The 18,269-nt window shown below is 38.6% G+C and overlaps 1 protein-coding gene across 7 annotated transcripts in view; it reads right to left on the bottom strand.

Moving 5' to 3' along the window:
- Positions 1-18,269, bottom strand: part of MRRF (mitochondrial ribosome recycling factor) — a 53,398-nt gene that overhangs the window by 22,305 nt on the left and 12,824 nt on the right. For 6 of the 7 annotated variants that reach the window (XR_013759659.1, XR_013759660.1, XM_079113342.1 and 3 more), the window contains exons 4-5: positions 14,373-14,491; positions 8,681-8,772 (exon numbers count right to left, since the gene is read on the bottom strand). Coding sequence is in view for 4 of the 7 variants with exons in the window: in XM_079113342.1 (XP_078969468.1) it covers positions 8,681-8,772; positions 14,373-14,491 (211 nt within the window). In the remaining 3 variants the exon portion in view is untranslated. The remainder of the gene's footprint in view (positions 1-8,680; positions 8,773-14,372; positions 14,492-18,269) is intronic. The other variant, XR_013759658.1, reaches the window with a different exon arrangement.

Here is an 18,269-nt window from a genome sequence, read left to right as displayed (position 1 = left end):
TCAAGGCTCTTTACTGTTATCTGGGAAACTTTGCTATGCTTCTAAGTAGAATTCTCCTTCCTACCACCTTGGAACAAAGTCTGGCTTCAGAAGAAATCAGTCTAGGTATCAGGTCTACCATCCCCAACAGTGTCCCCCCAAAACTGGGAGCTGATGTTGGCAAACAGTCAATGATTGCGAGGCCTCAGGGAGCAGTTCAGTGGGTGGAGAGAGCTGAGGAGGGCCAAAGCTCCTCCACCTCATCACAATCACAGTAAACCTCACACCACGGGCAGGACTCAGCACTAGATTTTCTTATTTAGGATATACCTTCCAGGAGGTCTTGATCACCATAATTCATATTCAAAGAACAAAACCAAGTGCTTATTAACAATCAAACTACAGTGTTCCTGAGCAACTTAAATTCCAAGATAATTACAACATAATGACTCAACTCCTCCCATCCTTAAAAGTGGAAGAAAAAAATAGGGGGAAAAAAATGAACCTGGGGGCTGGGGTTTTGGCTCGGTGGTAGAGCGCTCGCCTAGCTCATGTGAGGCCCTGGGTTCCATCCTCAGCACCACATAAAAATAAAATAAAGGTATTGTGTCTGCTTACAACTAAAAAAATTTTTTTTAAAAATGAACCTGGGGTTGGAAGCACAGTTACCGAGTGAGAAAGCAAAGACAGCATTAAGGATGAAAGGAGAAATCAGCAAACACAATTAAAGTATCTTTGGTTTTACTCCCAAACAACCAGAAAAAAAGATAGTTTCCAAGAGTTCCTTAACCAGGAGAATAGATAATGAGCACTGTGAGACAAAGGGGTTAAAATTTACTAAGTACCTATGCTATCCTCACACTTGCAGCCTCATATAAAATATCCCATCAGTTTCCACAACCATTACCTAATTACTCCCATTTTACAGATAAAGAGACTCTTGTTTCAAAAAATAAAGCAATTTTCCCTGGGTCACTGTAGTGAGAGGTAGGCTGCTCAGATGGCTCTCCAGGAGATCTGGCTGAGGAGCATCTCAAGACAAATATGGACAAAACCTGTTCTTGTCTCCCACAACTCTTCCTTCCATAACCTGCTCTAGCTCAGTGTCTTCATCCTTCCAGTCGCTCAGGTCAAAAGTCTTGAAGTCATCCTTGAGTCCTCTCTAAATTCACGTTTGATCCATCATCATCAGATCCTGGCAGCTTTTCCTTTAAAACTCATCCAGAATTCAACCACTCTCACCAACTGCCCATTACAATACTAATTCAGGTCACCATCATCTCTTCTCTGCATCACTGCCCACAGCTCCCCAGTGGCCCCTGCTTCCATCCTTGCTTTCCTACAGTATAATCCTCAAAAGAGTAACCAGAACGGCCCTTTCAAAATCTAAGTCATTACACCCCTGTTCAAAACCCTCCAGCAGTTTCCCATTTCATTCCAAACAGAAGCCAATCTCCTTATCATGATCTATTAAGACCTAAATGACTTGGCCACGTCATTCCACTCCTGACTTCCTCTCCTCTGTGTCTTTCCTCACTCACCTGCTTCAGCCACATGTTACTGTTGTAACCTGAACATCCTAGGCAGACTCCCACCTCTGGACCTTTGTACTTTCTGCTTTTGTGCTTCAGTGCCAAATGTAGGCATGCTTTACTCCCCAGCACCTTCAGTTCTCTGCTCAAATATCACCTTCCTCTAGAGGTTTCATGAACACCCTCTTAACAGTGAACCCCCCACCAGCCCCAACCATGCCATCCTTTATTTCCTTTCACTGCTTTATCTATCTCCACTGAGAGAAAAATATGAACACACACACACACACACACACACACACACACACACACACACACACCATGTTTGTGAGCTACTGACCATCTCCCCAGTAGAAGTTACATAAGACAAAGACTTTGTCTGGCTTGTTCACTGCTTTATCCTCAGTGTCTAGAACTATGCTGGGCATGAAGTAGGTACTCAATAACTACCTGCTGAATAAATTTATGAATGTCCTAAAAGTTTTACATTTCAGCATAAACACATTTATATATTTTAATAAATGCTACTCTTATAAAAAAGCAGACAAGGAGGAGACTTGGAGAATGACCAATAGAAAGAGAAGAAATTCCTGGGGTAACTGAATTGTTTCTACATCTCGATTGAGGTGGTAGTTACAAGGACATATACAGTCATCAACACTCATCATTATGTACACTTGAAATGGGTTCATTTTGTCATATGTAAATTATACCTCAATATACTTAGATTTTAATAAATATCCTGTATCCCCACATTACCTCTCTAACCAAAAAGTGACATACAAATTCACTGTCCTGATTTGAGCTTAGGAAATTATGTTTCACAGAGTATGGATTATTATATAATTAAAATTTAAAACTTCAACTATTGTCCTTTATTACAAAAACAAGCAAACAAAAAATAGAAATCATTTTTAGAAGTCCATAAATGCACAAATACAGATTTTTTTAAATTTTTTGTTCTATCCAGTTATACATGACAGCAGAATGCATTTTGATTCATTGCATGCAAATGGAGTACAACTTTTCATTTCTCTGGTTGTACATGATGTAGAGTCACACCATTCATGTAATCATACATGCACATAGGGTAATGATGTTTATCTCATTCCTCCATCTTTTCTTCCCCTGCCCCTTCCCACAAATACAGACTTTGAAGTAAACAGACTCAAATGTGAATCCTGTTCAACTTTACCTTTACTAACTAAATGAACTTAAGCATATTTATTTAACTTCTCTTAAGCTTCCATTGTTCATATATAAAATAGGGAGTAACAGAACAAAGTAAGTTAAATAACAGCATACAGTCTGCACTGAGTACATAGTAAGTTTGCTTACTACAAGTAATGCCATGCAGTAAACCTGAGGCACTCAAGTTCCAACAGGGTTTCTAAGACAGGGATGTAAAGTTTGGGTCTGAGGATCAACAGAGGGATCACTTGGTGTACTGCAGATGGTCATCTGGCCCTGAAATGTCCATGTCTCTAAGCAGCTCAGTACCATGCACGGTGCTGTTGCCAAAAAGCACCCAAGCAATACCAAGGTCCCCCACAACCTGCATTCACTTCTTTCCCAACTGCAGTCTCCCCACCACCACTTCCCACTCCTAGCAGAAGAGGGAGCCAAGCCTCAGAAGATCACGAAAACAGCTACTCAAAGAAAAAAAAATTAACCAAGGTATTTGACTATGCGTAAATTGTAAACACTACACAGCCTTTAAAAGGAGTGAGGAAGAATTCTCACTGGAGAGAACAATGACATGTTAAGTTCATATATATATATATATATATATATATATATATATATAGTACAGAGCAGTATGGTTAGTATATTCCCATATCATTACGAGAAAAACTGAGGAGATATGTAGTCAAGACATGTGCTTGACTACACATAGAATAAAGTCTAGAAGTGGCAAAAGTAATTCCCTAAGAAGAATAGCATGGAGGGTTTGTTTTGTTATTTAATTCTACTTAAAATAAAATGAACATAGACCTTAAAGAAAGAGGACAATCAAGGAAGGCTGTAACCTCAGGGGGCAATGAGCCAATCATACATACAGTTTTGTCTTTTGGGTCAAATTCATGATTCCCTTACAGTATTTATTTAAAGCTAAACATGAATTCAGTGATCTCAAACCAAAGCAATTTGGTAAAGCAATAAGTAAGGGAATGTGTTTATTTGTCTATTTTTTGGTGGGGAGACCTAATGAAGACATGAATAAGTAGAGGCAGAAATCTGCTCTTATCAAAACCAACTATTGCTCAAAACTTGTCAGGACCCAAAAAAATCTTCTGTCAGAAGAACAGGAAGAAAGACAGTAACAAAGACTCTAGTTCTAATCTTGCTTCTGCCAATTACAGCTATCTGACCTGAGGCATTAACACCTGTGAGCTATAGGTCTCTTATCAAAGGAGCTTCAAAATAGACTCTTCACCCCATAGTATTGAGAAATCTGGGGAGAAACTTTAAAAAGTGCTCAGCTCAGCATCTTCAGGTGCTGCATCTCTAGTGTGGATGGTTAATAAACAGTACCCAAAATGTGATTACTGAAATACGAAATAGAAGAAACTATTTCAGGGAGTCTCAATTAATGGAAATGTTCAAAGATTTATCCAGTTGACTGACAACTAAATAAAAGAACATGTATGTGCCAGAGAGGAAAAACAAAGCAAAACACACTGTCCATGGGGAAGGAGATAAACAGCCCAAGTCTCTGAGGTTCAACAATATTTTACTTAAAGACAGGGCCTCAATAAAACTTACAGCCACACAGAGGTAATCCTCAGAGGCTGCAAAAAGAGGACGTGGTGATCAGGGCCACTCAGGTTCCAAGTCTGACCTGTTATTGATTAAGGATTTAGCTTCCACCTACTTCCAAAAAGATCAGTAGACTCATTTAAATAAGAATATGAGAATCAGAGGAGTATAATGAAGATGAGGCAGTAGCTGGGATCTGCTGCAACTGAAAATAAAACTCAGTTCTGGGCAACCAGCTTTAAGGCAAAAAAGCAAACTTGCAGACTATCGTTAGGCAGAGGAAGACTCGTGATCAACCACGAAAAAAAAATTTCTTAGAACTAAACTTGAAATCTTATGGTCAGAATCTGATCTTGAGGATTTATCTTCTTATTCCCTATCCCTGCCACACTCCTAAGTTAAACTTTAGTGATTTTCCTCCTCACAACTTTGCCAATTACTAAATGCGTGACCCAGAGCCAATATCTCACTTCTCTAAATCTCAATTTCCTCAACCCTTAAAGGAATCTACACCTAAACCTATCTGAGAAAGTGAATGAAGGACACAGGAACATTTGCTAACATTAACTGGGTGCTTACTAAGTATCAAAAGCTTCATGTACATTATCACACTGAAAGCTCCCAAAACTATATAAAGCAAATTCAAATTTTCATTTTACAGATAAGCTCAGTGAAATTCTTTTTTTTTTTTTTTTTTTTTTTTTTTTTTCATACAAGGAACCATTTATTTGCACAGACGAATTCACGTCTGCATGGGGGAAGGGGGAAAAGCAAAGAGAGCTCAGTGAAATTCTGAGAAGCAAAGATAGTTGCCACTTTCATTCAGGTAAAAAGCAGAGAAGCTGGAATTCAATTTCAAGTTTATGTGACACCAAGACATAAATTTAACCAGTGTACGTTTCAGCTTCCTATATTGTATACATCAGGCACCTAAAAGGTCTTGGCACTGAGTAGGTGTTCAGCATGTTAGTTCCCTTTCTCATTCTTTTCTTCTCTCCTAAAATTACATACAAATAGAAATTAAGTTTACTAAAATAATATTAGCATCTTATATTTAGGTAGTTTAAAGAAATCATACTATTTTATTTTCTCTATTGATCTCCACCTATCATTATGCACTATTTCAACTACTTTACAAATGGAACCAAAAGGCAGTAAGCTGCTAGGTGATGTGCCCAGAGACATACGGAAGTCACTGCCAAAACCTAATAAAAACCTCGGTCCTCTTACTTCTAAAATCAACCTTTTTTCTCCTCACATGACACAGTCTCCATAATAAAGAACAGATCATTCATTTTTTATTTGGAAAAGTACCAAACGCATAATTCAGTATGGGGCCTCATGACCCTACCACCTTGTCAAAGGGAACAAAGTACATAAAAAATGAGATTTGCAGGAGCAGACGGTTTTGGTCCATCAACTTTATCTTGGATTACACCCATTAACCAAGATAAAATAATGTAAAAAATAATGTAACAGATCCTCATGCCTTTAGAAATTCACATTAAATTTGCTGATCCTTCAAACTCATGTACAACGCACAAAGGGCAACTGTTAACTCCTTTGGGGCTACAAAGGTACACATTATGTCATCCCAGTCTTTGAAAGAAAAATACGACCTGTAATTAAGCTACCCTAAAAAGAATTAAGTCAGCAATGAATATTTGGCAGAACAAATTCATAGCATCATAGAATTTTGGAGTTTCAGAAGGAAACTGGCAGACCTGAGAAAGACCCTTTCATCTGGTATATGAGGAAACTGAGGCTCAGGGAAGAAAAGCGGCGTGTCCAAGATTTCACAGGCAGTAGAAATAAGACTAAAATATAAACCTGGTGACTACAATGTATATCACTTATGAATCTTGCTTCTAATTCAAGAATACCATCAGAACTTTCCAGAATTACTTGTCTACACAGAGAGTAAGAGAAAAACTCAGGATCTAAATTCTGACTGCCACTGATTGGTCATGTGCTCTTGGACAGTCCCTTAACTTCTCTGAACTTTAGTTTTATCTATGCACTTGTGGTTCCACAAGTAAGCTGGAGGTAATATAAACGAGGGACCTGGCACACAACCTGTGGGCTCAGAGAAAAAGAACATCAAGTTTGTATATTCCCAGTAGAGTTAAATACACACTCAATCTATGAAGACTCACTGAACAAATCACCAAGGAAACTTGAAACAGGTTGGACTTGAAACAGGTCAATATATGGCTTTTAAATGCCAGGCTGTAGTGTTTTCGATTTGCACGATTTCAAAGCAGAGTGTTGATTCAGCCTTACAGAGTACTGAGAATACAAGAAAACAAAACAGCCATTTTCTGGCCATGACACATGAAAAAGTTCAGCAGGAAAGTTCCTAATCTCTCAGAATTGGGATTAATTCTTGTTATGATGAGGCTTTGAAATCAACTAAACCTAGGCTTAGGTCTCAGCTATAATATAAACTACGTGGCTTCAGAGATTATTACTTTACCTTTCTGAGCATAGATTTCTATAGCTGGGGGGGAAACCCTACTTTATGGGGATTATATATAAATGAGGCAAAATACCATATTTCACTGCATAACTGTCACAGGTTTTATGCCAAATTTTTTTTATAAAAAAGTGGCATGTGACCATTATGTGAAGCTTTTTTTAAAAAATTGTGCTGGTATTACTTAAAAATCATTTACACTGTCCTTGATAACAGATTAAGGAGCACAAAAAACTTGTGAATATATGTTAACACTGTGGTAATAATTATGCAGTGAAATAAGTAAAAGAACACAGGATGACGTGTGGCATAGAAGGAAATCTGACTAGAGTTACACTTCACTTCCCCTTTAGTTCTCTGGAAGCTTCATTCAACTCATCTGCTTTACATTCATTCAAATGTCACTTCTTCCCAACCCTCTCCACCTATAACAAAGCCCCCAAATCATTCTTACCTTGCTTGATTTTCTTCACAGTTCTAAAAATCACTTGACATTATATTATACATTTATTTTTCTGTGCATTGTGCCTATTCGACTATCAGAAAAGCAGGGATCTTTTGCTCCAACAACTAGGAAAGTTCCTGGCATGAAAGTTAGAGCTTAAAAAATTACTGGCTGAATTACTGAACAAATTAATTTAATAAGTATGTGAGGCACCATGTAGAATGGGAACTTGAATCTGGTATGGAATTTGACACCATGTGTCACCTGGACTGCTGCAGCTGCATTCTGACTGTTCTGTCTACTGTCCCCTACATTCCATTTGTTAATCAGCAGCCAGACAGACCCTCACACGTCCACATCAGATCAATCCTTTGCTTCAATCCCTCCAGTGGCTTCTCATCACAACTGGAATAAAGTCCAAGCTCCTTTCTATGGCCTATCAGGCCTAGACCATCAGACTCTCCTGACTAGTTCAACCTCTTAACACTCTCCTGGAGTATCAGATACACTGTCTTTCTCTTTCTTGAACATGCCAAGATCTTTTCTTTTCTTTTTAAATTTAAAAATAAACATTTTTATTAATTTAAAACTTTATGTGCTATATATAATTAACAATATTCTGTCCTTTTATCTAAAATTCTTCAATCAGCAAAGACTGATGTAAAAATAGCTCTTCAAAAAAAAATAGCTCTTCAAGGAATATGAATTAGAGATTACAAGTGTCAAGTTTTTTTGTTTTTGTTTTTGTTTTGTTTTTTTCTGATCAAAGGCCTCTAAGATCTTTGTGCTTGCTGTTCATTCTGCCTGGCAGGCTCTTCCCCTAGGCTGACGATGTTCTTCATCACTTAGCTCTCAGCAGAAATGTTACCTCCCAGTCTGCCATGGTGGCACATGTCTATAAACCCAGCAACTCAGGAGGCTGAGGCAGGAGGACTGTAAGTCAAGGGCTATAAGTTCAAGGCTAGCCTTGGCAACTTGGCAAGGCCCTAAGCAACTTAGTGAAATTCTGTCTCAAAAAATAAAAAAGGCTGGGATGTGCCCCTGGGTTCGACCCCCAGTTAGCCACCCCATCCCCCCAACAAAAAAAGAAAGAAAGGTAGGTTACCTCTTTCAAGAGTCTTCCCAGGTGAAAGTTGTCCCTGCCACCATCACCCTCACCAAGTCACTCTCTGGTGGATACCAACAGCATTTCATCACCTGGAATGACTTTACCTATTTATTTGTCCTAAGTTTCTAACCACAATGTAAACTACATTGGGACAGATGTTTCTCAAGCTTACTGGCTGTACACTCAAGTATCTAGCACATCAATAAGCACTCAACAAATAATTCTAAATCAGTAAACTGGATTTGAAAAGAAAGTTTGCTAGGATAAAAGGTGCAGGTAAGGTATGCTACTGGCCTAACAGCATAGTAGGGCACTAGTTTCCTTCTAAGGGATGATCACCCCCATTTCACTGAATTTCACTGAATTTCAGCCAAACTTACATGGGAATGGGTACCCGAATTAGTGTCCCTTCCACTTCTGGGTTCAGATTCATTCCACTTTCTCTTATAGCCTTGATAGCTGCAGCTGTACACTGAAAACCAGATCAAAAGGTAAACAGAATTAGTAAATAATTATTACCAGATGCGAGCCCTCTGCCGATAACTGGCAACCCGTCTTGGCAGAACATGGAAACATTTAGTTCTGTTACCAGTAAGATCAGGAAGTTACATTGGTGTAGAGTGCTTTGATCAAGCTGAATAGCAAACTATGTCCACTCCTGGTACTAGTGTACTGTGGAAGGAAAAAAAGAAAGAGAAGAAAAAAATAAAAGGAAAACAGCTCTGCTTCTTTGAAAAGATTTCAATGGTTTGAGGCAACACAGATCAAAACCACAATAAATCCTCAAGGGAGGAGGGCTGGTCTGTGCAAAGATTGGTGTAAAGACAGATGAAAGATTTCATACGTTAAAAATTCCAGTTGACATTTTACACTCAAAATATACCAGTGCCGATTTGGAATGAGTAAATAAACTTAACTCATTCGCATCTACACTAACACCAAACTTACTCATGTTCTGAATGAGCAATGAATCTCAGTCAGTGTGATGCCAGGTTTGAAGCCAGTGTAGGCAACTTGGCAAGAATCCATCTCAAAATAAAAAATAAAAAGGGTTGAGGATGTAGTTCATCTGCAAAGCAATCCTGGGTTCCATCCCCAGTTCTGGGGGAAAAAAATGCATAAAACCCCCAAACAAGGCTGAGTTAATGCCATCATCTACCTAACACACTCCTGTCCTTCTAACATCCTTTAGGGGCTTCTCTGACGGTTTGCTCACTGAAGTGCCAGTTGGCATACTAGATACTGATGTCCTGAAGTGCCCCACCTCACAGTCAAATATTTTAACTACACCTAGTATTCAATTCTAAGGGATAACAAGAAAACAGTATAGGAGAGAGATTCTTCCCTTGGCAGGTCAATGTGGAATTCACAAACACAAAGTGTCTGACACTTTCAAAAGAATTTTATGTTTGACCAGAGCCAGTCCACCTTACTTGGGTTCACTGGCTAATTCTTGACTTTGAGTCCCTTTTTAGACTTTGTCATTTAAATGAATGGGGGTTGATACATACTTACCTTACTTTTTTAGGTGTTTTGGAAGATATGCCTTTTAAAAAGCTTACCCATTTCATTTTTGTTGTTGTTACTGAGAATAAGTCTTGCTATGCTGCCCAGGCTATTCTCAAATTCAAGTGATCCTCCTGCCTCAGTCTCCCAAGTAGCAGGGACTGCAGGCATATGCCTGGTTTCATTTCATTTTATTTTATGTATGTATGTATGTCCATTCTGCAGTAACAGGAACTGAACTCAGGATTTTGTGTAAACCAGGCAAGCACTCTAACAGTTACATCCCCAGTCCTTTATTTAATTTTTAAATGACCTTAATTCGACACCTATATAGCTATTACCATAAGATCAAGAAGTAAACCAGAATGTCCACATATGGATGAATAATCCCCTGGAGAGGCTGTACATGAACTCTAAGTGTGTACAATGTAAGTGTACAAAGAATCTTAGTGTGGCCACTGATTCAAATAAATTCCTAAATTGATTTCTCTGACCACAGATAATAATATTTGGAAGTGATCTTTTCAGAGTCTGGCCCAGGTAACTCTATACAACCTTCCCCTGTAGTGAAAAATCACCTGCTACTAACACCAAGCTGGGTGGGAACTATGCCTTGATATTTACATCTTTTCAGTATAAGACACAATGCCAGGTACCTGTGCCCAGTTAAAGTTGCTGAATGACTACATTAATAATATGGTTAAATCTATTTTAAAAATTCATTTCCTTACTTTATTTCATATATATGATGCCTCAAAGCCTTAAAATTTTTTTTAGTTGTAGATGAACGTAATACCTTTATTTTAATTTATTTATTTTTATGTGGTGCTGAGGATTAAACACAGTGCTTCGCACATGCTACACAAGTGCTCCACCACTGAGCTACAGCCCCAGTCCATCAAAACCTCATTTTATACTTTAATTTTTTCCATTGTCTTTTCATATGAGAAAAAAATGTTACTCAATTGAGGTCAATTTGCAAAGAAACCTACTGAAAGAGGAATTCTTCAAGTATATTCCAGATTGCATATTTTATGTCTATTTTGCATTGACATAGAATGCAGAATCTCAGGGAATTAAGAGTTATTTTCCCAGCATGATGTTTGAAGAACTCATGGTTCAAAGTAAAGGCATTCGTTCATATAGAGTTTCCACTGCTTATTTTCATCCCTTAACTGAAGGAGGATGCAGTACTCCAAGGCAAACTGGCTGCTCTCAAGTGGCAACACTAATCAACTGGTTATGGCTGCATGCAGCATTGTGTCAAAAAACATCAGGAAGAGTACAGTGATCAGTTAGCAATGTCTGTCATTGCTAATCTTAAACTAATCTGTACTATAGGACAAAAGATGACAAAACTTTTGTAGACAGGTGAAGAAGTCCTTGAGCAGCTGGACTAAGTCAACTCTGTTAGTGCCATAGCAATTACTGGCCTTCCATCTTTATATCCAACTGGTCCCTAGAATGACAGGTATATGAAAACAAAAACCCAGTCTGCCTTAATCATCAATGAATTCCGAACACCTCAAACAGAATCTAATCACACGTAGGGACTCAAAAAATGTGTTGAATTGAGGGAATGAGTGAAGCTTGAAAGGAGCATAGACTTTCATGTCAAATACAGATATGTTCAAATATTGGTTTTAACACAACGATGTAAAACTAGGGGAGATATTTTACTTCTTTGAGCCTGTATTTCCTCATCTATAAAGTGGCATAATACTAATTTTTCTGTTGCTTATGTGAAACAAAACCTGAGAAGGTGGCTGGCAACACAGGAGACACAATGCACACTAGCTCTCTTTTCTCCACAAGTAATAATGGAGCCTGCAGATTTTTTTCTATTATTTCAATTAGTTCAAACATCACATTGGGAAAATGACTCTTACTTCCCTGATATTCTGCATTATTTTTCTGTTGTTTTGTTCAAATGATGTTGTAGTTTTTATTCCCTTCTTTTCTTTCCCATCATTAACTCCAGCTTCAAGCAAGTTTATGGAAGGCAAGAGTCACATATATCATTTATCAAGCAGGACACGTGTTAAGAGCAACAGTTTTCTGTCTTCAATGCATTTGAAAAGATTGTGCATGTAAATCTGCACCATGTCACCACAGGATGACACAGAAACACTCAAGTTTGGAAAGAAAGCCAACTACATGTGAAGTAGAAAGAAATTATATAAACACGGAGAGGATTAACTCAGCATTTTGAAGCTACAAACCTGAGTACTTTATGGACATCTTCTAAGCTGAAGGAAGGAAATGTTTAGTTAGAGCTATTTGTTTAATATATACACCAGATGAGATAAAGGAATTCAAAAGACAATGCAACTCACACTTCCTCACTCTGTCCCTATAAATGAACCTTTCTACTGAGCTGTTTGTTAAGCTTTTTTTTCAAAACCCAGGGAATTTCAACTTGGAAATGCAAAGATGCTGTGGTTGAAAAATGAAAATACACTGCAACTTCCTATGAAAAAATTAAGCTGTTACTACCTCCTTCCTGCCTCATAAGATGCTCTGGTGGCCAATCGGGTGCTTCTTCTGGCAATGCCATTTGCTATTTAAAAACAGAAGTGACTGGCTCTGTAAAGTAATCTGCTTGATGAGGTCTTCAAGCTGCGTAATTAAGAGGCTATTCCCTAAATTGGTCTGCAGTGCCTATGGGATTAGATGAATAAGGCAGAGAGGTGCGGTGGTTCAGAGGGAACCAGTAAGGGCAAAGAGTTGACAATTCCCTTTTTGCCCACTTCTCTGCTCCTCAGAAACACCAGAAGTGAGTGTTTTCCTCCCATCAACCTAATGACAAATAATCATCCACTCGAGGAACGGTTTACTAAGCACTTATATGTGCCAGGCACTGTGCGTGGTGCTGGATGCAATGACTATGTTAGATATGATCCCTATATTCCTAGCTTACAATGGGGAATAGGAGAATAAACATGTAAATATATGCATAACGTTTTTTTTTTTTTGTACCTGGGATTGAACCTAGGGGTATATAATCACTGAGCCACATCTCCAGTCATTTGATTTTTACGTTTTATTTTGAGACAGGGTCTTAGTAAGTTGCTTAGGGCCTCACAAAGTTGCTGAGGCTGGCTTTGAACCTGCAATCCTCCTGCCTCAGGCTCCCAAGCTGCTGGGATTACAGGCATGTGCCACTGCACCCAGCTATGTATAACTGTTAATAGTGATATTTGCAATGAAAAAAACTGTGCTGTTTAAGAAAGTTAAATGTGGAAGAAAATTTAGATTGCACAGATTAGGAAAGTCTTTCCTACAAAAGTGACATTAGTGTTGTAATCCAAAATGTCAGTAGAAATTAGCCAGTCAAGAGTACACCAAGCAATGGAAACAGTACATGAAAATGCTCTGAGGATGCAAAGGAACTAAAAGGCCAGTATGGCCAAAAGCAATGTGCAATGATAACTGTAGCACAAGACTGGAAAGACAGGCAGAGGCCAAATCACACACAGTCTTATAGGCCACAGTAAGGATTTTCAACTTTTTCTTAAAGACTACTTGAAGCCACTGACAGGACAACACAATCCTATATTTTTATAAGTTCATTCAGGTTGCAGTATGAAGAATGGAGTGGGGCCGTGGTGAATGTCCCACAAGTGTACCTGACACATTAGCAACAAGAACCCTCCTATTTGAAACACTCTATTCATATCAAGAACTTTTCCTTTACAATCTCTAACCTAAGCTGTCAAATCTAGTATAGCCAACTTCAGTATATGTCTGTGGGATAGAATTACCAAAACAATCAGAACAGAAAGATTCCTTCATTTCATGTTAGCAGATGAGGAAACGGAAGCCCAGAGAGTGAGGCAACCTGCCCATGGTCTAACAGCAGCCAGCTGGTGGAAGAGATGAGATCAGATTCCAGGCTCTTTAGAACACTCAATCCAGGCCAATTCCCAGTAGACCAATAAGGAATGGCAAAAATGTCTTCTTCAACTGGACTTAAAAAGTCATACAACATCAAGTTTCCAGTGATTTAATGTAATCCATCTTCTAATCTTAGAAGTACTGTGCTCCATGCAACATTCTGCAACAGTCAGTGTAGTTTGAAGGAAATGTTTGAAGGATCTGCTACTAATACAAATGCAGAGGAGGTCACAAATTGGTGGCCCCAGGCCTTATCTGGCCCCATTAATGTTTTATTTGCCTCAGTTTCAAAAAAGAAAAGTGAACAAATCATCAACTTTTTGTGAACAAAGATCTCAAAGGAGCAGGGCAGAGGTATCCCCATCAGGCTCTCCAGTTTACCAGAGCTCCCCACATTAGCCAGGCACCATTACTGCATCTCCATTACTGTTTTTCTTAGACAGGGCCAGTGTCAGTATTGAGATTACTTGACTGGGCTTTATCACATTTGAGTTTAACAGAAAAAGAATTAAAAAACAGGACAAGAGTTTCCTATCCTTAAATTCCCTTCAGTTAGTCTTCTCTTCTGTTTCATCCCAAGCCTGAAGAAATCACTTCCTCCTGACTGGACCCAACCTCCTCCATTCCAAAAGAGACTGGAGATGGACCCTTTCAGCAAGACTACCTTACCTCTGGGAAGCTGGCCATATTCACCAAAATCAACTGTGGTGACTTCATGGAGATTTGGCTAATCTGGTTTAAAGTAAGCTTCCCATCAGCAGTTACCACAGTAATGTGATCAAGGGATCCTAAAAGAAAAATTATAGGGTTTTAGAATTCTGCAGAATCTCAGAAACTCCACATATAATTCCCTATCTAATTCAGATTCAATAAACATTTAGGGATCCCTTATCAGCGTGACTCATAGGAGTAGCAGTGTCATGTGATATAAAGCTTGAAATGATAGAACTAGGTTGAAACTCCTTATTGGCAACTAGGGTGGACAACCATTCTGGTTCACCTAAACCCCTGAGGTTTCTTACAATACAGAACTTTCAGAAATAAAACCGCAAAGAGCTGTTTCCCCTTCCAGCAACTGTACCATTAAATAGCTATAAAACCTCTAGCAAATAAAGAAAAAATGAAATTATGGCATTTGCAAGAAAATGGATAGAACTAGAAACCACCATGTTAAGCAAAATAAGTCAAATTCAAAAGGTCAAGGGTCATATGTTTTCTCTCACATGTAGAAGCTAGAGAAGAAAAAGGAAAACAAAAATGGAGGTGATCTCCTAAAAATCAGTGAGATCAGCAGAGGAAAGAGGCCAAGGAGTTGTGTGGGAGGCGGGGAAGTGCTGGAAGTAATATTGATCAAATTATATCATTACATTGTATCTAGATATGAATATGTAACTACGAACCCCATCAATATGTACAACTATAATGCACCAATTAAAAAAATTTTAAAAACCCTCTTCAAGTCACTGATTTTATCTGCACCTTGGTTTGCAGCTCAGTTAAAACAAACAATAAACACCTTACAGAATTAAAGTGAGGACTGTAGCTAATAGATTATAGCTAAATATACACAACCAAGTATCTAACAAATACCCAAAAAGTAGCATTACACAAGTTACCCTTAGTTCTTACAAATACCCTGTAACATTGTATTGCTACCTCCCCTCTATAGATGAGAAAAAGCCTTAAGAAGGACAAATGGGCTAACAGAAGGAAAAACAATCAAGAGCCAAGACTCACACTCAGGTGTGCTTAATTTTGATTTTAATCAAGGTTCTTTTAAGAGCAGAATTCAAATATGGGTGTGCATAAGAACCACCAGTCTTTTAATTTAAATTCCTTGACCCCACCCCAGAGATCCTGATTCTGTAGAGATTTGGGAGTCTGATTTGGGGGGAGTTTGAATTTTTTAACTTCACCACATGATTCTGACACACAGCCAGGTTTACAACCATTCCCTTATACCACTCTTGATATCAGTGCACATACCCCCTTTAGAAGTAAGCCCATCTGAGAATAAACAAAAACCCTATTAACACCTCATTATTATCCTGGATTTGATCTATATCACCATCTAAGATCTAGAAAACCCTGGGCAAAACTTCCAGAATCCCAAGAAGGCAAGCAATAGTCAGGTACAGAGAGGACATTATTCACACTTCCTGGTTTCCCAAGCAAATGAGAACGAGAAGAAAACCCTTACCATTCACAGCAGGAACCACTGATGGGTGGCTCATTTGACAGAGAAAGGGGATTCGGGAAAACCAAGTCTTTTAAATAAGTTGGAGTTGTCCTGGTAATATGTTGTTAGAATGCAGTACCATACTATGGCCCAAAGATGTGATCTGAAGTACTCAATAAGATTCAATGTCATCACAAGATGGAAGGTTGCTGACCTCACCAGCCTCAATCAGGAAAATCCAGAAGCAGAAATGGTAAAGCCATGATCCTATTAAGACCAAAGACCTAAATTCAAATACCAACTCTTTCACTTCAAGATGGTGAGACCCTTCAACCTTATGGGCTTGTGTTTCCTGATCTCTAAAGGGGACATGAAATTTTTATTTATGGGCTGGGGATATAGCTCAGTTAGTAGACTGCTTGCTTCACATGCACAAGGCCCTGAGTTCAATTCCCCAGCACCACAAAAAAAAAAAAAAAAAAAAAAAAAAATCAAAAACTGAAAATTGTATTTATAGGGTTTTGGGGGTTTTGTTCATTTGGTTGGTTGGTTGGATTTTTTTGGTACTAGGGATGGAATCTAGGGGCACTTTACCATTGAGCTACATCCCTAGCCCTGTTTTTTATGTTTTATTTTGAGACAGGGTCTCACTAAGTTGCTTGGGACCTAGCTAAGCTGCTGAGGCTGGCCTCCAACTTGCAATCCTCCTTACTCAGCCTCCCACTCACTGGGGTTACAAGCATATACCACCACGCCTGGCTGCTATTTACAGGCTTTTTAATGAGGATTCAAGAGTATATGAAAGCCTTTATAACTGTGTCCCAATGATGTTATCTATTATTCCTACTGACATTTTTCTATATTTTAAACAAGCTTACCTACTTACAATTTCTCTAAAACTCTTATTGATTCAGGACCCTTGCATATTTTTCTTCTACTGTTCAAACACCTTTCTTTCCTCTCTGATCAGATAACTCCTAATCATTCTTTAACAGTCAGCTATAGTAGCAGCTAATAACAGAAATCTTTTCTGAATTCCTTGGTTAGGTTACAAACCCCTCTAAAGAGACCCAAAGAATCCTGCATACGTTTCTATAAATAATAATAACAACCTGAACTTACTGAACACTCCTGTGAGCAAACATATCATGCTAAATGCTTGTATAATTTATTTGCTTTCATTTTAACAATAACACTGTAATGTAGTTACTATTACTTCCACCATTTTGCAGATGAAGAAACATAAGACATAGAGAGCAACTTTCTCAAGGTCGTGACAGCTCTTAGTAATGGAGCCTAAATTCAACTCAAGTAGGACCATCTCCAAAGTCATAATCTTTGCTGCTCTGTATATCTCTGCTGTATGGTTTTAAACATTTTGCTTAGTTTGTCTGTCCCTTCACATTAGGCTTCTGAAAGGTGGGAACAGTATTTTTTTTTTTTATCTTTGTATCGAAAGCACCTATTAAAATAATCAGCAAAGAGGCAGGTGTGGTGGTGCATGCCTCACCCATGCACCCAGTGACTGAGCCCAGTGATTCAGGAGGTTAACGCAGAAGGATCACAAGTTCAAGGCCAGCCTCAGCAACTTAGCAAGGTCCTCCGCAATTCAGTGAGATCCTGTCTCAAAACATCCTGGCTGGGGATGTGGCTAAGTGTCAAAGTGCCTCAGCGATTCAATCCCTAGTACCCTTCCCCCCACAATTTTTTTTTTTTAATTAGCAGCAGAGAATAAGTGGTCAATAATGTTACCATGAATGGATGGATGGGCAGACAAAAAGAAAAAAGGAAAAGGACAAACAAAACAACCATATCTCAGACAACTGTTAAAAGGTGTCAACTATATGGAAGATATAAATTTAGACATACGAAAGTATAAGAAGAAAAGAGCCTGCTAGTCCAGCTAGTAATGAAAGATGACACACATGAATCTGGCAAAAAAGACTGGCTAGGTTTTAACCTGTTTCACTCAGTCTCTTTACGGCTCCAAGTTCTACCCAGACTATTACACAAACATAACCCTAAAGAAAAAGAAGCAAAGAGGAAATACCAATGGGAGGCCTTTTGAAAATGAATCTTAACTCAGTCTTCCTGATTTGCCATAAGATCCTCTGCCACAGAAGTCCCAACATGGGTATTTAGGCATGCAATTGTGGTGGTTCCCATTCCCTAAATCTGTATCGACATAATGCATCAAATCCTTTTCCCTCAATCCGTCCCCAGTGAGAATCTCCCTTAGCCTCATTCCTGCCCCTCATTTTCTCAGAGGTTAACATTTAACAAATTACACTTCCAACCTCTTTCCAGGCCCATCATCTTTTTAAGTTCAACAAGAGTGGAGCTTGCTGGCTAATTTTAAGTATCACATTTCTCCCTGAGCTCCTCTC

The sequence above is a fragment of the Sciurus vulgaris genome (assembly GCF_902686455.1).
Source record: "Sciurus vulgaris genome assembly, chromosome: 15".
Lineage (NCBI taxonomy): Eukaryota > Metazoa > Chordata > Mammalia > Rodentia > Sciuridae > Sciurus > Sciurus vulgaris.
This window is presented reverse-complemented; position numbering and strand designations above follow the sequence as displayed.